This window comes from Microcaecilia unicolor, chromosome 2, assembly GCF_901765095.1.
Source record: "Microcaecilia unicolor chromosome 2, aMicUni1.1, whole genome shotgun sequence".
NCBI classification, from domain to species: Eukaryota; Metazoa; Chordata; class Amphibia; order Gymnophiona; family Siphonopidae; genus Microcaecilia; species Microcaecilia unicolor.
Window position 1 is genome coordinate 559565620 of NC_044032.1, and position 24704 is coordinate 559590323.

The following is a 24704-nucleotide window of genomic DNA, read 5'->3' on the forward strand; positions in this document are numbered from 1 at the left end:
CAAGCATATACTTCTGTTTGAAATACAGCCATGTTGTTCCAGGAAGACTTGAGAAAATAAACGAACATTTATACAATCATTTATCTTTTCAGGTTCCTTTAACTATTAACATATAAATTTTTGCTTCCTTAGACCAGGTTTGTGTGTGTGTGTGTGTGTGTGTGTGTGTGTGTGGTTGGGGGGGGGGGGGGTCTGTAAAACTTTGAGAAGATTATCACAAATAATTTTAACGAAAAAATAACAGTGGCATAACATTTCCAACATTATATATTACTGCTGTTTTGAATCAAGAAATGATTTTAGATGTGCAGATGAATGAAAGGTGTATTTAACCTGACCCAATTTAACAATACATTTACACGGAAATGCTAAGAAGAAAGTCCCTCCTACATCAGATGTTCTTGCTTTCAATGCTAGAAAGGCTTTTCTTCTGTGTTGGGCTGATTTCGTTACAGTCAGAGAAGATCTGAACCTTAATTCCACCAAAACAGGCTTTTAAATTCTTAAAATAGAGTCTCATAATATTATTTAAATCCTGTTCAAAAATTAATGACACAAAGTAGATCTTTCAGTACGTTCATCCAATGTTTGTTCTAGTATGGCTGAAATATTAAGTCCAGATTGACTTCTTGAGATTCTTGTTTTTTTCCCTTCCACTCCCTTAGAATTAGAAATATAGTATAATTTATTTATAGGCGGAATTGCGTCCAGAGGAATTTTAAATACATCATTTAAGTATCTTTTAAACAAGTCATAGGGAGTAATCCCAGGAAGTTTGGGGAAATTTAACAAGCGCAAATTTAATCTTCTATTAAAGTTTTCAATCTGTTCAACTCTTTTTCGAATATCAGTATTGTCTTTAATCACAGATAACTTAAATTCCTGTAAAGTCAACATTCTTTTGTATATTTTGAATTTTTTCAGCAGTTTCCTCCTTAATCAAATCCACTTTAGATTTAATTCTTGAAATTTATTATTAAAGGCTCTAACTTCACCTGAAGTCTGTTGCAAGGTAACATCCATTTCATTCAGCTTCTTCCATATCATTTCGAGGTTTATCTCCGGTTCTTTTTCAGAAGTATTTGCCTCTGCTCTCGGTGTCTTTCGCAACGTCTCTTGACCCTCACTGGAAGCAGCTGCCAAAACACTTCCGGTAGGCTGCTGCTTTCTACCCAGATTCGTCGTCGACGCCGGGCACGGAGGTTTCAGCATTGATGGTGGGGAGAGAGATACTTCCTCTCCCAGCAGGGTCTCCGTTTCTCCCGATGGCCCTGCAATGGGATCCGTGTCTTATTTGTGTGGGAAAGTGGCAGAAAGAAGCGCTCAAGTCCCGTCTGGAGCGGTGAGGATGTCGAGGTAGGTGGGGGAACTAATCTCAAAGTCCCCTTTCGTTTAGTATGGGCCATCGTAGCAAAAACAATCAAGCTCCAAGCGGGACCTCAGAGCTACCTCTCAACACACCCTGTCACGCTGACATCTTGGTTCCGCCCCTGCCCTCTTCCCATTTTTTAAAAGAACATAAGAGGTTTATTTCACTTATCCCAGCATCTGCGCTCCTGTCTCTGAATGCTGTCCCTCCCTGTCAGTTCAGGAGCCCTCAACTCCTGCATGAATTCATTCTAGCTGCTTGCGCCTGTTCCGCAGGCTTCCATCTGCCATGTTCCACCCTCACTGACATCATTGCTTGTTTCCGGTCTGGCGGAATGCAGCAGATGGAAGCCTGCGGGGCCAGTGCAAGCAGCATGAATGAATCGCAGGCACCGAGGTCATCTATAATCGACACAGAGGAGAGAAGGAGTTCAGAGACTGGTGTGCAGATACCAGGATGCCACATAGGAGAGGTGGGAAGAGAGCAGTATGGCGCTGCAGCTGGGTGGGCCTGTTCCCACCAAGGCCCACCTGTAGCTATGCCCCTTTGGTGCACTGTTCATCTGTTTTACATAGATCCTCCCATCTAGCTAGTACATTCATTACTTTGCCAAAGGTGATATTTTTTTAAATTCAGGACTAGTTGGTTTATGTTTCACATCAGTTAATTATGATTTACTGAAAATGTTATCAAGAAATAATACAACATGCAATGACAAAATGATACATAGAAAGAGAGACCAGAACTACTGTCACGCAGAGGGGCTACACCTAACTCAAAGCCACCTCTACTTCAAGAAGCAGGTGACAGCCTGGCTGTTCTCCCAAGCCTTTAATAAATGTGGGGGCTTACTCTACACTGACTCTACATATGGACTAACATACTGCACACCCTCTAAGCGCAGTTCTTAACAGTGGCATAGTCAGACCTGACATTTTGGGTAGGCAGTGTGTATATAGGTATGAGTAGAGTTTCTTGGGATACTACAAAATAATGCCTTAGAATGCACTTGATGATGGATTTCTAAGTAGTCTGCCCAACAGCTGCCCTGTATCAACATAAACCAGACAAACTTAATTTTTAAATATAGTTATATTATGCCATATCAAACGTGACCAGACATAAGTCTGCTATAATGGCAAACATCTCAATACACGACAGGATCCTGCAATATAAGTACAGCAATGACATAATGTATTCAAATTCTGGTAGCACCTCAATAATAGCAACAAAATTCCTTCACTGCCAGGTACTTCGTAAAGTAACACTAAATCTAGCAAAGAGGCTTCTCATCCTATGTTGCAAACTTTAACACCAGTTCTAATAACAGTACCTTTACAAAGGCAGCAGTGAATTATTACATTTGTACCCCACGCTTTCCCACACAATGCAGGCTCAATGCGGCTTACATAGTAATTTGAAATACACAAGTTAATAGAATTTTAATAAAACAGTAGTAAAACAATGTAAAGTTGGGCTTAGTAGTGTATGATAAGTTGAGCTAGATAATATATGACTAGGATAAAGAGGGTAGACAGGATAGGATAGTGTAATTTGGGAGAAAGGGTAAGGAGGGATAAAATTAAGGAGAGATGGAAAGAGAAGGATGGGAGGTTGGTATTTAAGTCAGAACAGAATTAGGGGTGGAAGTTGGTGAGATTAGGTTGGAGCATTTGGGTAGACTTGCTTAAAGAGATGAGCTTTCAGCATTTTTCTAAAGGGCAAGAAGTCGTTTATTAATCGGATTGGTCTGGGTATAGCGTTCCAAAGCTGGCTGCCCAAAAAGGAGAAACTGGATGCGTAGTAGGTCTTGTACTTAATTCCTCTACAATTGGGAAGGTGTAGGTTAAGATAAGTTCGTGAAGAAACAGATCTGTTTCTAGCAGGGAGGTCGATCAATTCATTCATGTAGCCAGGGGATTCGCCGTGGATGATCTTGTGGGTCATTGTTTTAATCTTAAAATTTATTCTCTCTTTGATGGGGAGCCAGTGAAGCTTTGCTCGAAGAGGTGATGCACTTTCGAATTTTGATTTGCCAAAAATAAGTCTGGCACTGTGTTTTGGGCAGTTTGGAGTCTCTTCAGTATTTGGGTTTTGCATCCTAAAAAGACACTGTTGCAGTAGTCGGCGTGGGTAACAACAGTAGACTGTATCAGGTTCTGGAAAGTGTTGAGTGGGAGATAAGGCTTCACTCATTTCAATATCCACATCATATTAAACATTTTCTTCGTGGTGAGCTTAGCGTGGTTATCAAAAGATAAATGGCTGTCTATCGTTACTCCCAGTATCTTTAAGTTGTCAGATATGGGGAGATTGACATCAGGGGTGTTGAGCGTAGTCGGGAGATAAGGGGAGTATTGGGAAGAGAGAACCAGGCACTGTGTGTTTTCTTTATTTAATTTCATTTTAAAAGTATTAGCAGTATTGATTTTGTCGTGGATTTCAGATAGATTGAATTTAAAGGGGATATATATGGTGACATCATCGGCGTAAATGAAAGGATTTAGGATATACACAACAGTACTACACATCAACTCATAGATCCCCACACAAACCACATGCCAGCAGAATCTCTCACCTACTCAGTCACATGCAGAACACTGACCAACCCTAGTACGTAAGTACATAATATATAAGTATTGCCATACTGGGACAGACCAAAGGTCCATCAAGCCCAGCATCTTGTTTCCAAGAGTGGCCAATCCAGGTCACAAATACCTGGCACGATCCCAAAAAAGTACTAAACATTTTATACTGCTTACCCCAGAAATAGTGGATTTTCCCCAAGTCCATTTAATAATGGTCTATGGACTTTTCCTTTAGGAAGCCGGCCAAACCTTTTTTAAACTCCGTTAAGCTAATTTATATTGTTTGACACCTCCATTCAACCCCAAAAGTTGGCACCTATGCCTGCATCGTGTCAGTAAGACTTTACAACAGAACATTTTATGAACTTTTATTGAAAATTAAATATCCAGCTTTGACAGTCTTGTAAAAATATTTTACAAATGATTTACATATAAAACACCAATATGTTTCATTAAAATGCAATTCAGTTGATAACTGCCAAATACCTATTGCTGCATGAATGGAAACCATACCGTTGCTTCAAAACATCAATGGTATGCATAAGGCAGAGAACTCATTTTATACCAGCTTAAAGTATTTTATACAAAAAGTATTTCAGAGACTTAAAAATGTTTACATTTTCACATAAGTCATCCAGGGTGGGCTAGCCATCAGTAACATGTGCTACACCCAAGGTAGCCAGTTCTCAAAGCATGAGAATTACAAAACAAATTGGATCAGTCTGCCTTATGAAGTCCTCAATTTACATTTTGTAAACCACATTTCACAGCTTAAAATATTTTATAGACAAAAGTTAAATGCACTGTTGAAGAGTAGAGTGGCTTAGTGGTTAGCATAGCAGACTAAGAACCAGGAATATCAAGATTCAAATCTTACTTTTCCTTGTAACTTTAGACATTGTACCAGGTAGCAGTTTAGACTACCTACCTACTGTACTTGAATTTTAATTAGCCTTGGACATGGGTTTGGAAAAATCTAGCTACAACTTTGCTCCTTTGAACAATGCCGCTTATATCCTTCCAAAGAAGACATTAAAATATTTTTTTGTATCCCCCAGAAATGTTTTTCTATATTTCCTTTCAATTCAGTGCTAGAACACTTCTACTTAGTACCACTACAATGTTAGGTCGCTACTTTTCTGTCCTCGGTATCTGCCTTGAATTTAGTCCTCTGCCCACATCTCTGCAGTCTAAGTCAGCAAAACTCATATCCCCTAACACCAAAGCATGGCTCTGAGGTGGGGGGGGGGGGGGGGGGGGGAATAAAAGTAGCAATTTTAGACAAACAATACTTGTATTTGAAATCTGTGCAAATAGTATCAGGACAGTCATGTCCAACACAAAAACTCTTCACGTACCAAAAATTCAAATGTGTTAACATTGTGGTAGTCAACCTTAGTGAGTCCTGCTCTTCTTACAGCACTGAACAAAATCATTCTTATAACAAAGGTTTCACAAAACAAGTTTTTCCTTTATATATAGTGCAACTCATCAAACCACGGAGTTTCTCTCACATTATGGCAGGATTGATTCTTTCTTCCTTTGTGCAAGTAATATGCAATTGCTTGTTAGGATGGGTGAACCTTTAAGTGTCACTAAGGATTTAGCAAGTTGAATGGAATCCTCCTCCCTCTCAGTTTCATGTACACTTCATAAATCCTAGATGAACAAAAGTAGCAAAACTTCAGCCATAATCAAAACAGGATAGCTTTTAAGGAAGTTCCATGCGATTAGTCATTTGGACTGGTTTCTAGAAAAATATGTCAGTATTTGTTGGAGTTTAATTAGACGTTCTTGTAGAGACATCATGGAGAGGACTGAGAGCTGGTATCTGCGGTCCACAGGTAAGACTGCTAGAAGCCACCAACACCAAGCAGGTCCATCTGGAGTTACCTGAAGTTGATAATGGAATCACTTAGTATTAGAGTTGTACTGAATAGCATATTTTACTATTTCTATGAATACGAATAATGAAAATATTATTTGGCCAAATACCAAATACAAATAACGGATATTGAGCTTTAACATAAATAATAAAAGAAGCAATGTGAAATCTAAGAGCAAGTGTTTATTTCAGTAGGATATAGCACAGTAGAGCCCCAGATTATTTGTATTCAAATTTACATCACTATTTGGCTGAATATGAATAATGTATTCGAATACAAATACTCAGTACAGCCCTTAGTATTAAAACAGAACAGAAAAGCATACTGACCAGTCAAAAGCAATGACAGCTGGTAATTATTCACAATTATTGCTATCATAACTGATACTGAATAGTGTACAATGCAGAAGCTTGTGCAATAATTTCTGGAAACAGCACTAAACTAATTTTATCAAAGAGTTGACAAAAAAAGTATACAGTAATTTCCATTATCATCTCCTCAGATTAATCAAGGTATGTTATTGCAATGTTTCAAGTATCTCACACAATTTTATATGATAATGTTTTGTTTCTGACCTAGTAGTTTCCTACAACTTGCTTCAGCTTCTAGCTCAATCAGAAATCATCTTTACTGAGTTATGGAGCCATGAAAGTTTAATTTACACTAAGCAAGGGTTTTCCACTCCCGTTTTCAGCCAAGTTTCTATCTATACCAAATGAATAATTTCAGTGAAGATCTTCCTAGGTCTTGTCCAAAACCCAGTACATAGTATCCAAAGTGACCATTATGTGTCAACCATTGCATAACTTTCATAGCACCTCCAGCCCTGGCCAGCTCACGATGCAGAAGCTGGGGTTAAGAGCTGAATCTAAATACCATTCATAGCCAGCACTATCACTGAACCATTGGTAGTTACGATCTTTAGAGCAGTATTGATTGGGAGGGGGGGGGGAGAGTGGGCAGGGTTCAATATAGTGAATCAGAACTTGCTGAATAAGCTTCATTCCTTGCAAATTCTAGGAGTGGTTTGTCAATGGTTTTGTTTCTTTTGCCTTGCCGCCCAGAGACAGTGATGGTGGAAGCTAGACAGTTGGAATTCTACACGTTGGAATGGAGAGCTCCACGAGTATCAGTTTTGTCTTCTTTTCAATAACTACATGATAGCTACTGTGGAACTAGTGAGGCATGCAGGTTTTACCTATCTGTTCATTGATGACATTTAGATGCTTTGTCCTGTTGCTCAGGAAGGATAGGAGGAACAAGACGCTTTGAAAATATGTTTGGGTAGTATGGTACAGTGGTTATGAGCCCATGATCTAAAACTGAATGTAAAAGTCTGAGGCTTTACAGGAGATGAGGAAAAGGAGAGTTTCCATCATTGATGTTTAGGTTATATGGAGGGGCATAATCGAACGTCGCCGGCGATCTATGTTGGCGGCAGCGCTAAAGCTGGCCGGAACCGTATTAACGAAAAAGATGGCCGGCCATCTTTTTTTTCGATAATACAGTTTAGCCTGGCCAAATGCCGTGGAGTTCGCCGAGTTTGAGATGGCCAGGTTTGTTTTTCAGCGATAATGGAAAGTTATGTCGGCCATCTCAAACCCAGGACAAATTCAAGGCATTTGGCCGTGGGAGGAGCCAGCATTTTTAGTGCACTGGCCCCCCTGACATGCCAGGACACCAACCAGCCACCCTAGGGGTCACTGCGGTGGACTTCAGAAAAGCTCCCACCACATGCATAGCTCCCTTACTTTGGGAGCTGAGCCCCCCAAACCCACTACCCACAAATGTACTGCACCCACTAAAATTGCTCCAGGGACCTGCATACAGCCTCTAGGACTTATTGCTGCTCCAGGGACCTGCATACAGCCTCTAGGACTTATTGCTGCTGTATAACTTTGGCACATCAGTTCACACCTGAAGACTAATCTCTCTGAAAAAGTCCTTTCTTGAAATAAGCACGTTTACTCACAGTTAACTGCAGATCAGAGGTTGTGCCCCACTGGCAAAGAGTCCCCTGGTACTAAGATTAGCAGTAGGTCAGAGATGGCACAATGGTGTACAATGCCCTCTTTCAGCATCATTGAAGGTAAGAACTACCTTCTCTAACGTGGGTTACACAGGAAAGGGAACTAAAACTGGCTTACAAAAATGGCCACTACCGCATGGAGCATGGACTACAACAGGAAACAAAACAGGGCACACTCTGACCCAGTTAGCAGGGGGGAAAAGCACCATGGGAGTAGAGCCCAGTACCCTACACCCACCACAATGCATTGCTAATGTGACTCTCTGCAGGGCACCTAACAGAAAAGGTGTCACACTCACCCCAGAGCCACATCGCAACCAGGGAAAGGCTGTCGGAGGATACAACACATTCTGGTGTCATGGAGGTGGGTACGGCATTTGAGGCTGGCATACAGGCTGGAAAAAAGGTTTTTAGTTTTATTTTTTTTAGTTTGGAAGGGGATTGGTGACCACTGGGGGAGTATGGGGAGGTCATCCCCCATTCCCTCCAGTGGTCATCTGGTCAGTTGGGGCACCTTTTTGAGGCTTGGTTGTGAAAATAAAAGGACCAAGTAAACCCAGTGAAATACTGCTTAACGCTGCTTTTTTTTCCCATTATCAGCGAAAGCTGGCCATCTGGTAGCCACGCCCATGCCCGCCCATGTCCCACCTTGCTAATCTACCGACACGCCCCCTTGAACTTTCGCCGGCAAAGCAACTGGAAAGCGGCGATGCTGTAAAAAAATGCCACTTTCGATTATACCGATTTCACCGCTTTTAAGAAATCGCCGGCCATCTCCAGATTTATGTCGGAAGATGGCCGGCGATCACTTTCGATTATAAGCTGGATGGACTCTTGTTTGCCTTGTGCACAAAAGTGAAAAATCTAAGGAGATCTGTAGAGTTGCCAACTTTTTATTTTTTTCTTTGTATTTTTAAACTGGCCAGGCCAGCAGACCTGCCAAACCAGCAATTGAAAAACCAGTTTTCTGATTAGTGCCAGCTGTTGAACTGACTAAAAAAAAAAAATCTGCCAACTGCCCAAAAATAGTCATGACAAATAAAGTAACCAACCTGAAGCCCACCCAACTCCTGCAGTCTAGCATCTCCCATTTCTCACCCATCCCCCAATCCCCTCTAGTCAGGCATCTCTCCATCTCTCTCCCTCCTGCATTGGTCCCTCACTTAATCACCTCCAGCAAGAGCGACTCATGCCCTTGAGCCTGCCCTTTGCTGCATCCTTCCCACAGGAAACTGTGTCAAAGGAGGCAATGACACAGCAAAGGGAAGTCTTTGGGGCCGACAGGAGGCAGTATACATGAGTCTCTGCCACTGGAGCTGATAAAGTTTGAATGACAGTGGGGGGGGGGGGGGGGGGGGGGGGGGATAGAGAAACCTGAATGCAGGGATGAAGGGAAAAGAGGGGTGATGCTGAACACTGGGGAATAGGGACAAAGAGAAGAGAGATGGATGGTGCACAAAGAGAGAGAAGAAATGTCAAATGGACAGAAGACCTTAGCAAGACTGTTAAGATACAGAGGAAAGCAGAAACCACAGACTGGGACCAACAGGATTAGAAAAATAAAATGAACAAAGATAGAAAATTCTTTCTTCTATTTTAAGATCAGAATGTCAGTTTTTGGCATGTACATTACCAGAGCTGGTGTCAGATATGACTGGGGCTCAGGGCAGAATCTGGGAAGGGCCCAAAACCAACTACCAGGTTGTGACAACTTCTGATTCAGGCAGGCTTGGGGCCCTCTCTGGCCAACAAATCAAGGGTAATTTCCCCAGTCGCACCCCCTCTAACACCATCTCTGATATCTGCTATCTTTACATTTTGCATCTCTTTCTATTTCTGTGGTTTTGTACTGCATATATGGCCTGGCTTTTTGGGGTTTCAGTTTAATTTCTGTTTACATATTTCTGTTTTAACCTGTGGTCACTTATTCTACATTTGACAACTGTGATCTATGTATGTGATCAAGGCCAAGTATTCTGTTAGTATGAATTTTATATGTAGCATTCTACAGTAATTTGGCTTGTTTAGTTTTCCCAATAAAGATTTATATTCCAGGGTCCACTGTAATATTTAGGCACTGCCTTTTCATTATTTTGGAAGTTAGTGCTGGCATAATAGATTGGCTTCTAGGTCTTAAGCAACATTTGTAGCATTTTGTATTACTTCATACTATGCTTGATACTAAGACAATTTATGTTGCTGTTACTAAGCTTGCACTAGAATAAATTTTTTTCATATGGTGAGTTATGAGGGAAGTGTCCTAGCTCTGCACACATTGTTGGGTGAGGGCTGGGGATTCTGTCATTTTACTATTTTTGTGGCTAAACTGCCTTGATAGTCTATCTATATGGCAGTATATCAAAGAGAAAATTGAAACTTGGGGAAGAGGCAAGGCATGGGTGGAGCAAGTGGTGGGTTTTTCTCTTTTAAGAAGTTGGCAATCCTAGGGGTCTGGAGAAGTGCATTGACAAAGGATCCACAACTCTCAACTTTGACAGTCTCCTCCTACTGTAATCTGAAAACTATACAGCTACTTTAGCCGTATTTGTCTCAAACTTCTGCTCCTTAGATGACTGCCTATCTTGCTTAATGGTTGGGCTGGCCCTGGCTTCTAGAAAGGTTGAGGAACTGCTTTGACCTTCTTTGCTTTAAGGAACAGTTGAAACTATGGCTCCTTATGCAGGTGCATGGGAGAAGTGAAGCTCCGATTTGAAGGGAGGGAAGGAGGCTAGTAAATGGAGTTGGGTTATGTTCATTTTTACTGTGGGAAATATGTTAAAACACCATAAATAAAAATGAAATGAATCCTCAGGATCCAGTGCTTTGAATCCCTGTGAGTTGATGCTGATGTAGGTAGGTCAAAATCTGATTAAATCAATGAGCTTCTGTGGTTGTGAAGAGTGCAAGGAAAGTCCCCTGAGCATCAGCTTTCGACAGGTGGCACAATGAGCAATACTGTGTTCAGGACTTAGGTACACTTTAGGGGTGTTGGTTTTCAACACTGTACTGTCACACCACCCACATTTTTTTGAAATCCCTGTACATCTTCAGGTTCTGGTACCTTAAAATAGCTGATGCAAAAATCTAATGATTCATTGTTAAAAACTTTGGTGTATTGAGTGACATCAGATAAATGATGGTGCAGAGTGTTGCTGCACAAAAAAATTCAGGAAATCTGAAAAACAAATAATCATGAAACTGAGGTGACCCAATGCAACCCCCCCCCCCCCCCAAAAAAAAACAAAAAAAACCCAAAACAATGTTTAAGGCACTTGGAGAGAAAATAGAGACCTAAGGTAGGGTATGAGAGGCTGTGCAGGCATACTTCCATGAGCACAGGGACAGATTAAAGAATAGGCAAACTAAGCATGTGCCTAGCATGGTCAGGGAGGCCACTGCAATGCCTTAATCCAGCTCAGTAAAAAAAAAAAAAAAAAAAAATTATATATACACACACACAATTATATTTTTCTGCCTCTTCCCCTTGCCTCACATGCCTGGAGTTTTTTTTACTTGCAACCCTTGCCCCACAGGTTGTCCTTTACACTTGCTTTGACTTTGCAGCCAGCTGTGGCCGCACTACCTTACATGCTACCTCTACAGTAGCTTGGGGCTTCCCTCTAAGAAAACTTCCTGGGTCTGGTGGGGCAGGATGCATCAGAGGTAAGGCTCCAGGTTAGCTAGAGGCAGCATGTATGTAGAGCTGCCGCAGCCAATTGTAAATGCAAAGCCAAGTGTAAAGGACCGCCTAGGGAATAGGACAGAGAAAGAGATGCCAGGAGGAGAGGTGGAAAAGAGCTGCTGGGACCTAAGGAAGAAGAGATGCTGTACCCATGGAGGGAAGAGAGAGAGAAATAGGCTAAACCCTGGGGTGGGGAGCAGGAAGGAAGAAAGAGAGAGGGAGGATCCTGGGAGAAAAGGCTAGGAAAGAAGAGAGATGAAGGCTTGGGGGCGGGGAAACACAGAAATGTAGAAAGTGAAGCTGGAAACGGGGTGATAAAAGGTCAGATAGGCAATGGTGGACACAGAGAGAATAGGGTTATAGAGTGATGTGCTTAGAGACAAGGAGGGGGGGATGTTGAACTGGGCAGGAATAGGGACACAGAGGGAAGATAATGGTAGATGTGGAAAAGAAATGCCAGATGGACAAGGAGACCCTGGTAAAAGAGTTTAGAGAAGACAGAGGCCAGGAGAAACAAGATTGGGACCAATACAGTTAGAAAAATAAAATAACCACACAACAAAGGTAAAACAGAATTTTATTGTGTCTATGGATTAGATTGTCAGTTTTTGGAATGTATATCTAGCAGAGTTGGTGTTATACATGGCTGGGCCCTATGAGAAAAGGGAGATGCTGGATCTGGGGTATGGAGGAATGGGGCCCTGGGGCCTAATGTACTGTTGCTTAAGGCCCATTGAAGGGTTAATCCTGCCCATAATGCTCAAATACTTTAGGTCTAAGAGAGCTATATGTTAGTACTGTCAGATGACTGTTCACAAGTGTAGCTAAATTTATTTAAAATGATCATCCACAAACCCCAAATAATTGTATTCTGTTTGCTAAAAGAGGATAGAGTAGTACTGTTCTTGGAACAAATAGCCTCCATCACTGAAACTTTTGTTCACCTGTATATTTTCTTTTTCAGGCATTGATCCAAAATGGTGAAGAATTTGGCTGCGAAATCTATTCCTTAGGTTTTGAAACCAGGTGCAAGCTTGACTATAAACTACATCATGAAGCTCCTGAAGTTTATACAGCTTTTCTTCATCTTCAACCTATGTAGAAATATAAAAAAAAAAGGAATAAATGTAGACTGGCACTACAAAAGCTGTAGAGAAAACAGTTGATGAACACAAGAGACAAGATATTTATTTAATAAATAACTAAGAGAGGGAAAAAAAACCTCTCTCAACAGCCTACCCAAGTACAAAGTCTTCGAAAACTGGGCACATTGCTAGGTGGTGGACTATGAACCTCCATTCTGTGCATACCAAGCTTGGCTAGAAAATAGCACCCATATATTTCAGAATGCAACCTATATATGCATACATGGTATTTCCTTATTTCCAAACTTGTACCTCCTTCTCCCTCCCAGTAATACTCCATTCCTCAACATAGCTAAGTTAGGGCTGAATTTTGCTTAAATAATCAATATTAATTGTGCCGTTAAAGACATTTTCTTTCCCATTGCAGCTCCTTGTGACTAAGTCACTTAATCCTCCATTGCCCCAGGTACAAAACAAGTACCTGTAAACCACTTTGATTGTAACTACAGAAAGGTGATATATCAAATCCCATTCCCCTTCCCTTCTCTAAAGGACTGATAATCTCCCTCCATCCCACCCACTCCCAGATCTAATATCTCTCCCTTTCCTCCCTTCCTCTAATCTCCCTCTTTTCCCTCAACCTAAGCAGCAACACAAACTTTGTGGTGGAGCAGCACTAAGCTCTTGTGGCTTCTGGAGCTCCACTGCCTCAATCATAACTTCCAGTAGTGACCGCTCCAATTCTACAGCCCACATTTCTCCCCTCACCCCAGGGTTCAGCATCTGCCCCCGCCTACTACTTCTGCTGGTCTACCTTAGAGGTGGTCTTCTGCTGGTGCTGGGAGTAGTAGCATTGCACATATGCTAACTGTGGCCTACTCTGACATTTTCCCTCTGGCCCATCCTACCCCCTCTGACATCACTTCCTGTATCTGTCTGGGCAGGACAGGTCTGAGAGAAAGCTTTGGACCAGGCAGCATATATGCAACGCTGTCAGTGGCGAGGATCAACAGAAGACTACCTTTAAGGTAGAGTGGCGTGTGAAGGAGTGGGTGATGTTGAATCACAGATGGGGGGAAAAATGTCACGTTGCACAGAGGACAGGCATTGGGAGCACAAGAGAGGAGACACAATACGATTAATTTCTTTTTAAGTGCAATTAATGATTTGATGCATTAATTGCAGAGTTAACTGCGATTAAAGTACAGCCCTACTAAAAGTACATGCAATATTAAAACCCGCTGATACTTTTGACTGGGTTAAGAACAGCAAATTTTAGACAACAGCCTTATTACCTGGTTAATTGGCTTTTGAAAAATGTCCTCCAAGAGACATTGTATCAAAACCTACCAAATACATAATTACATAAGTATTGCCATACTAGGACAGACCGAAGGTCCATCAAGCCCAGCATTCTGTTTCCAACAGTGGCCAATCCAGGTCACGAGTACCTGGCGAGATTCCAAAAAAGTACAATACATTTTATGCTGCTTATCCTAGAAATAAGTGGATTTTCCCCAAGTCCATTTTAATACTGGTCTATGGACTTTTCCTTTAGGAAGCCACCTTTACCATATTCTCTGGCAACGAATTCCAGAGTTTAATTACACATTGAGTGAAGAATAATTTTCTCTGATTCATTTTAAATTTACTACTTTGTAGCTTCATTGCGTGCTCCCCTAGTCTTAGTATTTTGGAATCAGTAAACAAGCGAGTCATTTCTACCCATTCCACTCCACTCATTATTTTATAGACCTCTATCATATCTCCTCTCAGCCGTCTTTTCTCCAAGCTGAAGAGCCCTAGTCACTTCAATCCTTTCTCACAGGAAAGTTGTCCCATTCCCTTTATCATTTTTGCCGCCCTTCTCTTTACCTTTCCTAATTCTACTAAATCTTTTTTGAGATGCAGTGACCAGAATTGAACACAGTATTTGTGGTGCGGTCGCACCATGGAGTGAAACAAAGGCATTATAACATCCTCATTTTTGTTTTCTATTCCTTTCCTAATACCACCTAACATTCTATTTGCTTTCTTAGCCACCGCTGCACACTGAGCAGAGGGTTTCAATGCATCATCAACGACGACGCCTAGATCCTTTTCCGGGTCGGCAACTCCCAACGTGGAACCTTGCATTACACAGATATATTTCAGGTTCCCCTTTCTTACATGCATCACTTTGCACTTGCTCACATTAAACATCATCTGCCATTTTGACGTCCAGATTCCCAGACTCGCAAGGTCCTCTTGTAATTTTTCGTAATCCTCTTGAGATTTAACAACTTTGAATAACTTTGTGTCATCAGCAAATTTAATTACCTCACTAGTTACTCCCATCTCTAGCTCATTAATAAATATGTTAAAAAGCAGCGGTCCCAGCACATACCCCTGGGGAACCCCATTATCTATCCTTTTCCCATTGAGAATACAGACTATTTAACCCTACTCTCTCTTTTCTATCTTTTAACCAGTTTTTAATCCACAATAGGACACTGCCTCCTATCCCATGACTCGCCAATTTCCTCTGGAGTCTTTCAAGAGGTACGTTGTCAAAGAGAAAATTAGGTTCTTACCGTGATAATTTTCTTTCCTTTAGTCATAGCAGATGCAGCCATTACAGATGGTATGTGTCCATCAACCAGCAGAGGGAGATAGAGAGCACACTTTTTTCAGTGCCTCATACCAGCTTGCTCCACTGCCTCCCCTTCAGTATTTGAAGCTTCCAAAGCAGTATGGCAAACTGCAATGGGAATAACATGAGCTTTCCTCACAGGGAATGATGGCCCTACAACAAAGGGCATTAACTCAGAATGGAGGGAATGAAACATCCTCCCGGAGGGCATAAACTCATCCTCCACTGAGACATAACTGGAGGGAATAAACTCATCCTCCCGGAGGGAATAAACTCATCCTCCAAAACATGAAACTGGAGGGAATTAAGTCATCCTCCTTTAATTGAACAAGAATCCTGAAGACTTTTTCCAACTTTTTCCCAAGGACGGAATCTCCAGAAAACATGAACAGAACCTGAAACAGATTTACAGCAGATAGCAATCAGACAGGGAGGGATCATGGCTGCATCTGCTATGACTAAAGGAAAGAAAATTATCACGGTAAGAACCTAATTTTCCCTTCCTTGTCATCAAGCAGATGCAGCCATTACAGATAGGATGTATCAAAGCAATCCCTAGATAGGGCGGGAACAATCCACACCACGCGCCAGCACTTGCGCTCAAAAATGTGCGTCCCTCCTGGCAGCCACATCCAGCCTGTAATGTCGGGCAAAAGAGAGCTGAGAAGCCCATGTTGCTGCACTATAAATCTCTTGAAGAGAGAGTGCTCCAGTTTCAGTCCAAGAAGAGGAAATTCCTCTAGTGGAATGCGCCTTAAAGGCATCAGGCGGAGGCCGGCCGGCAAGCAAATAAGCTGAAAAGATAGATTTTTTAAGCCAGCGGGCAATAGTGGCTTTAGACGCTGGAGACCCTCTGCGAGGCCCTGATAGCAAAACAAACAGATGATCAGAGGTCCTGAAAGAGTTAGTAACTCGCAGATACTGCAGCAGAGTCCTGCGCACGTCCAACAGGTGCAATTGCCCAAAAGAGTCTGGAAACTCCTCCTCTACAAAGGAGGGCAAGAAAATAGGTTGGTTTAGGTGAAACGCTGAAACCACCTTAGGCAAGAAGGAAGGCATGGTCCGAACCGTGACCCCGGACTCCGAAAACTGCAGAAAAGGGTCTCTACAGGACATCGCCTGGAGCTCTGACACCAGTCTCACCGAAGTAATGGCCACTATCAAGACGGCCTTCAGTGTCAAATCTTTCTCTGAAGCACGCCGAAGCGGTTCAAAGGGAGCACCCTGAAGGGCTTTCAGCACTAGCCCCAGTTTCCAAGCTGGACAAGGTGCACACACGGGAGGACGGAGCTGAAGCACCCCTCTAAGAAACCGTGCCACATCTGGATGCGCAGCTAAAGACACGCTTTCAACCTTGCCACGCAGGGAGGCCAACGCTGCCACTTGCATCCGCAGGGAATTATAGGCCAAGCCTTTTTGTACACCATCCTGCAAAAAGTCCATAATTGGCGAGACAGGAGCCCGCAGGGGTGTGATCTCTTTAGAAGTACACCAGACTTCAAACTGGCGCCAAATCCTGGCATAAGCCACGGAAGTGGAACGCTTGCAGGCTTGCAGGAGAGTGGTAATTACTTTATTGGAATAGCCTTTGTCTCTCAATTGCGCCCTCTCAATCGCCAGGCCATAAGACCAAATCGGCCAGCGTCCTCCATGGTCACCGGACCCTGTGACAACAGGTTGGGAACCAGAGGTAACTGAAGGGGATCCTCTACGAGCATCTGTTGGAGGTCCGCATATCAAGGCCTCCTGGGCCAATCCGGGGCGACGAGAACCACTTCTCCTGGATGCAGCCGAATCCGCAGGAGCACACGCCCTATCAAGGGCCATGGAGGGAACACATACAGTAGGCCCGGAGGCCAGGGCTGAGCCAAGGCATCCAACCCCACCGAGCGAGGATCTCTCCGTCTGCTGAAGAAGCACGGGACTTTGGCATTGGAGCTTGTCGCCATTAGATCCATCACAGGCTTGCCCCACTTGGCACATATCTGCAGGAATACTTCGTCTGCAAGTTCCCACTCCGCTGGATCGATCTGATGCCTGCTTAGATAATCGGCTTGCACGTTGCTCTGACCTGCAATGTGAGCTGCCGACAGAAACTGAAGATGCAGCTCGGCCCAGTGGCAAATTTGTTTGGCCTGCGCGGCTAGAGCTCTGCACTGAGTGCTGCCTTGTCGATTTATGTAGGCCACTGCTGTCGTGTTGTCCGACATCACTCTGACAGCCAATCCTTCTAGGGTCACATGAAAGGCCAGAAGCGCCCGAAACACCGCTTTCAACTCTAGGCGGTTGATGGACCACTCCGACTCCTCGGGTGTCCATAGACCCTGGGCATGCTTCCCCTTGCAATGTGCGCCCCAGCCCTTCAGGCTGGCATCAGTCACCACTAGGCACCAATCGGGGAGTGCCAGTGGCATTCCTCGCCGCAGCATGCTGTCTGAGAGCCACCATTCCATGCTGAGTCGGGCCGCAGGGAGCCAAGAGAGTCTACATTGATAATCCTGAGATACTGGAGACCATCTTTGGAGTAGAGCATACTGTAGAGGTCTCAGGTGCGCTCTCGCCCAGGGCACCAGTTCCATGGTGGCCGTCATCGATCCAAGCAGCTGGACAATGTCCCAAGCTCGCGGGTGGGGCATCCTCAGGAGCAGACGGACCTGATTCTGAAGCTTGCACCGCCTTTGCTTGGGTAGGAACACATACCCCGAGGCTGTGTCGAACCTGGCCCCCAAATATTCTAGAGACTGCGAAGGGGTCAGGTGACTTTTGGCCAAATTGACGACCCAGCCCAGAGATTGAAGTACTGAGACCATTCTGGCTGTGACATGCTGACTCTCTGCAGCAGAGTTTGCTCGAATGAGCCAGTCGTCCAGGTACGGGTGAACCCGAATACCTTCTTGCCTTAGAAAGGCAGCTACTACCACCATAACCTTTGAAAAAGTGCGGGGAGCTGTGGCGAGGCCAAAAGGCAAGGCCCGGTACTGGAAATGCTTTCCCATCACCGCAAACCTCAGAAACTTCCGGTGCGGGGGCCAAATTGGTATGTGCAAGTAAGCTTCTTTCAGGTCCAGAGACGTGAGAAACTCTCCTGGCTGTACCGCCGCAATGACGGAGCGCAGGGTTTCCATGTGAAAATGCCGCACTCTCAGGAACTTGTTTAATTCTTTTAAGTCCAGAATAGGGCAAAAAGACCCTCCTTTTCGCGGCACCACAAAGTAGATGGAGTAGCGGCCGCAGCCGTGTTCGGCGGGAGGTACCGGGGACACGGCCCCTATCTGAATCAGACCTTGCAAAGTCTCCTCTACTGCCGCCCGTTTGGCGGCAGAACCGCATCGGGACTCCACAAACACGTCTCTTACAGGGGCGTCGAATTCTATTCTGTAACCGTCTCTGATCAGGTCCAAGACCCAGTGATCTGAGGAAATGTTGGCCCACTCCTCGGCAAAGAGGGAAAGACGTCCTCCGATGACAGAAGTTGAGGAGAGGGCCGGCGCACCATCATTGAGAGGGTCGCCCCTGAACTCCAGGCCTTGAGCTAGCGGCTGTGGAACGTTTGTCCAAGTGAAAGGAGTTCCTCTGCTGAAAACGGGCACGAGAAGTGAACCCAGCAGAACGCCCCGGGCGGTACCTTCGAGCTTCACGGAAGCGAGGTCTGTAAGAGGAGTGGACCGCCGCACCCTTAGAGGAAGGTCGAGGCCTATCTTCGGGCAAGCGCTGGGGTTTAGCCTCACCCAGGCCCTTCACAATTTTCTCCAACTCCTCACCAAACAGGAGAAGGCCTTGAAAGGGCAACTTCACCAACCTTTGCTTAGAGGCCATGTCCGCCGCCCAATGCCGTAGCCAAAGAAGACGGCGAGCCGCCACTGCTACTGCCATGTGTTTAGCCGAAGCTCTGACAATATCATAAAGGGCGTCAGCAAGAAAGGACAAGGTCGACTCCATCCGCGGAGCCACATCTGAAAAGGGCTCTGCTCCATCCGCAGGCTGTTCCACTGCCTGTTGCAACCAAGCCAGGCAGGCTCTAGCAGCATAACAACTGCATGCAGACGCCCGAATAGTGAGACCTGCAAGTTCAAATGACCGTTTAAGTGCTGATTCCAGTCTACGGTCTTGAATATCCTTCAGGGCAACACCTCCTTCAACAGGGAGGGTAGTTCTCTTTGTCACAGCTGTGACTAGAGCATCCACTTTAGGCATAGCAAAGCGAGCCATATGCTCCTCACTCAGAGGGTATAATTGCCCCATAGCCCTGGAAACTTTCAACAGTCCCTCGGGGTCAGCCCATTGAGTCGAAATAAGCTCTTGGATGGAGTCATGCAAAGGAAAGGCTCGAGCAGGCTTTTTGGTACTAGCCATCCTAGGATTCACAGAGGAGGCTGAGCCACTGTCAGGGTCCTCCATAGAGAGAGAGCCTGCAGGGTATCAGAAATAAGCGCTGGCAGCTCATCACGGTGGAAAATCCTCACCGCGGAGGGATCGTCTAGATCCTGAGTCACTTCTGCACCAGACTCTGGCTCCTCAGACCATGAAGGCCTGCCAGAGTCCTCCGAATCCTCGCAGCCCGACCACCGGGGGGGGGGGGGGGGGGGGGAATGGAGGTGCAGCACTCTCTGAAGGGAAATGAGCCCTTCTGCGCTTCATATTCTGCCAATTATCAGGGAATAACGCCTCAGAGGGCATACCCAGGCTAGAATCCACCGGGGGGGGGGGGGGGGGGGGGGGGAGGGCATTAGAAGAGGCCCCTGCAGGGCTTTGTGGGAGAGCTCTTTTAAGCATGTATGCTTTATGCATTAATAAGACAAAATCAGGGGAGAAAAACTCACCCTGGGCACACGGATCTCTGCCGGGGCTAGTAGCTCTCATATCAGCCTCACTCCGAGGCCTCCCCCCGGGCTCAGGACTCTCCGTCTCCGCTGAGGTCGCGCCATGTGGTAAATTCAAAATGGCGTCCGCTGCCAGCTCAGAGCGCGAAGAATCGTCGCTTGCCATGCTCGGGCCGGCTCTAACGTCTGTACAGCACGATTTACAGAGCCCCGCTGCTGATCTGCGCTTGCCACACTTGGAACAGCGCTTTACTGTCTCCGCAGCCATCGCCGAAAATGGCGGTAAAATTCAAAATGGCGGTTCGCGCCAAAATTGCCCCAATCGCAGGCCCACTCCGGAGGAGTCAGAAAATACTCTTACCTCACTGGACCGAGTATCACAGCTCCGGTCCCACAGAAAAAGGCAAGGAAAATCCTCTGTTCCTTTTTTTTTTTTTTTTTTAACGCTGTGAGGAAAGCAGAGGTAAATAGAACTCCGGTGGCTCAGGTGAGTGGGAAAGGCAGGGAAAGGGCGAACCTATGTGCCTGCATCCACTGTTGGTGGGGAAGGACAGGGAAAGCTAAGCAATGTGTCCACATCCACGGAGGTATGGGTAGGGCAGGGAAAGGGCGAACCTATGTGCCTTTAAAGTGAAGCTGCTATAGCCTCCAACACCCCGGCTAACAACTGGCAAGCCAGGAGCCACCTCCAGGCAGATTTTTGATGGAGCTCGAAGATGCTGCATCCACTCTGCTAGGGGAGATAGAGAATACTGAAGGAGAGGCAGTGGAGCAAGCTGGTATGAGGCACTGAAAAAAGTGTGCTCTCTATCTCCCTCTGCTGGTTGATGGACACAACCCATCTGTAATGGCTGCATCTGCTTGATGACAAGGAACGCCTTTTGAAAATCCAGATACACAATATCAACTGGCTCACCTTTATCCACCCCTTCAAAGAAATGTAATAGATTGGTGAGGCAAGTTTCCCTTCATTAATCCATGTTTTTGAATATGCTGTGTAATTTTGCTCTTTATAATAGTCTCTACCATTTTGCCCGGCACCGATGTCAGGCTCACCTATCTATAATTGCCTGGATCTCCTCTAGAACATTTATTTAAAAAAAAAAAAATTATTATATATATATATATATATATATAATTTTTTTTTATTTTTTATAAATGTTCTAGAGGAGATCCAAGAAATTATAGATATATATATCAGCATTACATTGGCCACCCTCAAATCTTCTAGTACCACACTTGATTTTGAAGATAAATGACATATTACTAACAATAGCTCCGCAAATTAATTTTTCAATTCTGTTAGTACTCTGTGATGACTAGCATCTGGTCCAGATTTGCTACTCTTCAATTTATCAAATTGCCCAATTACATCCTCCAGGGTTTATGGAGATTTCAGTTTCTCTGACTTGTCAGTTTGAATACCATTTCTGGCTCTGGTACCTCTCCCAAATCTTCCTCAGTGAGGACCAAAGCTAAGATTTCATTTAATCTCTCCGCTATGGTTATAAACGATCTGGAAATGGGAATGACAAGTGAGGTGATTCAATTTGCAGATGACACTATTCAAAGTTGTTAAAACAGAAGCGGACTGTGAAAAATTGCAGGATGATTTTAAGAAATTGGAAGACTGGGCATTCAAATGGCAGATGAAATTTAATGAGGACAAATGAAAAGTGGTGCACTTTGGGAAGAATAATCTGAATCAGTTACCTGATGCTAGGATCCACCTTAGGAGTCGGCACCCAAGACAAAGATCTAGGTGTCATTGTAGACAATACATTTAAACCTTCTGCTCACTGTGTGACAGCGGCCAAAAAAGCAAACAGGATGCTAGGAATTATTAGGAAAGGGATCCAAAATAACACCAAGATTATTATAATGCCTCTGTCGTTCCATGATGCGACCTCAGCTTGAGTACTGTGTTCAATTCTAGTCACCATATCTCAAAAAAGATATAGCGGAATAAGAAAAGTTCAAAGAGCGACCAAAATGATAAAAGGGATGGAACTCCTCTCATATGAGGAAAGGCTAAAGAGGCTGGAGCCCATCAGCTTGGAAGAGAGAGAGCTGAAGGAGGTGTAAAACGGGTAAAAGTGAAATCGATTTTTTACTGCTTCAAAAATACAAACACTAGGTGACATTCAGTGACGTTACATGGGAATAACTTTAAAACAAATAGGAGGAAATATTTTTTCACTCAACGAGTAGTTGAGCTCTGTAACTTGTTGCCAGAGGATGTGGTAACAGGGTTTAGCGTATTTGGGTTTAAAAAAAAAAAAAGGTCTGGACAAGTTTCTAGGAGTTACACTGGACAAACACCCTCTCTTTTCACTGTCACCCTCGAGACTGATTTCTTCCTCTTTCTTCATGTGTCTCCGTTCTATTCGCCTCTGCTTGCATTCTAGATCTCTTCCTTTGTTCCTTCATTCGCTTATATTGTCCACAATGGACTACTGTAATTCTATCCTCATAGGTTTACTCACACATCAGATGAACCGCTTGCAGCGGGTATTAATACTGGAGTGAAACTTCTTCATAATCGAAAGAAATATGCTCATGTTACTCCACTTCTCATCACTGAACACATGATTCCTTTCAAGCTAAATATCTTATCCCATCAGATTTAATCTTCCGGTCTGCCTTCCTCAGCCAGTCTTCTGATTCCCTATGCCCCTGCTAGATCCCTTCAGTCAGCTAATCGGGGTCTATTAGTAGTCCCCTTTTTCCGTCAGGTCTTTTTACATGTAACCAGAAGTTCCTGTTTTAGTGTGGTTTCTCCTACACTGTGGAATGCCCTTCCCCCATATCTACATCTTGAGAGGTCCTTTCATAATTTTAAGTCCCAATTAAAGGTTTACTACTTTTCCTTGGCTTTTCCATCAATTGATGTCTGACCAGGGCTTTTTCCCGCGATTCTATGACACAGCTCCAAGCCTCCTATAGTCCTTTCCCTCCTTTGTTTTTCCCTCTTTTTGGCCATGTAATCTCTCCTCCCGCTACCCTCTTGTTCTCTTTGTATTATGTTACTTTGTGTTGCTCCCTTTATCTCCCCTAATTAGTTTATATATTGTAAACCAGTGTTTCCCCCCCTCCATGTCCATTCCTATGGATATCCTGAAAACCTTGCCACTCAGGTTTTCAGGAAATCCACAATGGATATGCATGAACTTGATTTGCATACATTGCCTCTATTATATATAAATCTTCTTCATGCATATTCATTGTTTATATCCTGAAAACCTGACTTGGAAGGGGTACTCCAGGACTGGACTTGGGAAACTGTTGTAAACTGCTTAGATTTCTTTCTGAAAATTTGCAGTATATCAAATAAATTGAACTTTTAAACTTTTGGAGTGGCCTTGCAGTCAGAAACCTTCAGGATGCAGCTCCTGGATATGCCTTCTAGAAGACAGAATGAGGAATCTTGTAGTTTCCTTTTCAACTAACTGAAAACAGACTTTTCTATGTAACTAGAAGTATATTAAACTGTACAGTGTACATTATGCTACTGTACCCAAATTGCTTTTATCAGATTAAAACAGAAAAATTAATTTTGGAAATGATTCACGCAGTCTCTGCTTCTTCATATTTGACTGTCACTCAGGCTCCATGAATGTTACTTGGGAGTTTAAGGACAGTAAAAGGTGGGTTAGTAAGCGAGCCTTGGCTAAACATAAAGCATTTAAAGGAGGAAAAAAAAAAAGAGAAATACCTTAATATCCTCCAAATATTCAATATCTGCAGTGTAATAACCATCTTTCATCAGTCTCTGTACAACTCTAAACCGCTTCCCACCAACTGTATCAATGATAGATCGTCCATCATGTAGAAAATGAATGTTTCTAATTTGCAGCATACATCCATAATCTGCAAAACTAAAAACATAAACACATTATCTGACAGCATAAACTGTACTGGGCAGGGGTAACATTGAAAAACAAAAAAAAAAAAACCAAAACAATATTTCTGGACAGAAGAACATTTCTTTACATTTATACCCACTTCTTTTGAGGATCACTGATGCACATTCCAAACTGTTTGGTTCCACTTTCTATAGATCTTCGAATCATCAGTCGATATCTTGGTTCAAATACATGAAGGGGGCAAGGCACAGTAGGATATGCCATCGTGCAAATGAACACTGGAACATTTTTAGTCAAGCTGAAAGACAGACGCCACTTAATTAGCCTAAAGACCTTTCTATTTGGCAAAGCTACACACCACTCCCGTCTGGCATCTCTAACTTCTGAACTGTCTTCCCCGCTGTCATATTACCACCTCTGCTTTTTCTCTTTTTGTTCACCTCGCTTCTGTCCTTTCCCATTATACTTCTAGGACATTAATTGTTTGACCTTGCCTGCTGTATGTTTATGTGGATTGTTGTAAGCCACATTGGGCCTACCCTTGGGTGGGAAATTGTGGGATATAAGTGCTGTAAATAAATAAATAAAATAAATAAATAAAAGTACTCGTATATAAGACAAAAGGAGACAAGACATCCTCTATTTTATAAACCACTATACAATCAGAAACTTTCAGGATGCAGCCAAATTTTTTATTTCAGCTTTATATCCCACATTTTCCAAAATTAAATTTGGCTCAATGTGGCT

General features: G+C 43.6%; 1 protein-coding gene across 1 annotated transcript in view; it reads right to left on the reverse strand.

The window, feature by feature from the left end:
• Positions 1-4309: 4309 nt before the first annotated feature.
• Positions 4310-24704, reverse strand: part of LONRF1 (LON peptidase N-terminal domain and ring finger 1) — a 90877-nt gene continuing 70482 nt past the window's right edge. The window contains exons 9-12 of the mRNA XM_030191430.1: positions 24097-24255; positions 23807-23969; positions 12499-12648; positions 4310-5850 (exon numbers count right to left, since the gene is read on the reverse strand). Coding sequence (XP_030047290.1) covers positions 5692-5850; positions 12499-12648; positions 23807-23969; positions 24097-24255 — 631 coding nt within the window. The 3' untranslated portion in view covers positions 4310-5691. The remainder of the gene's footprint in view (positions 5851-12498; positions 12649-23806; positions 23970-24096; positions 24256-24704) is intronic.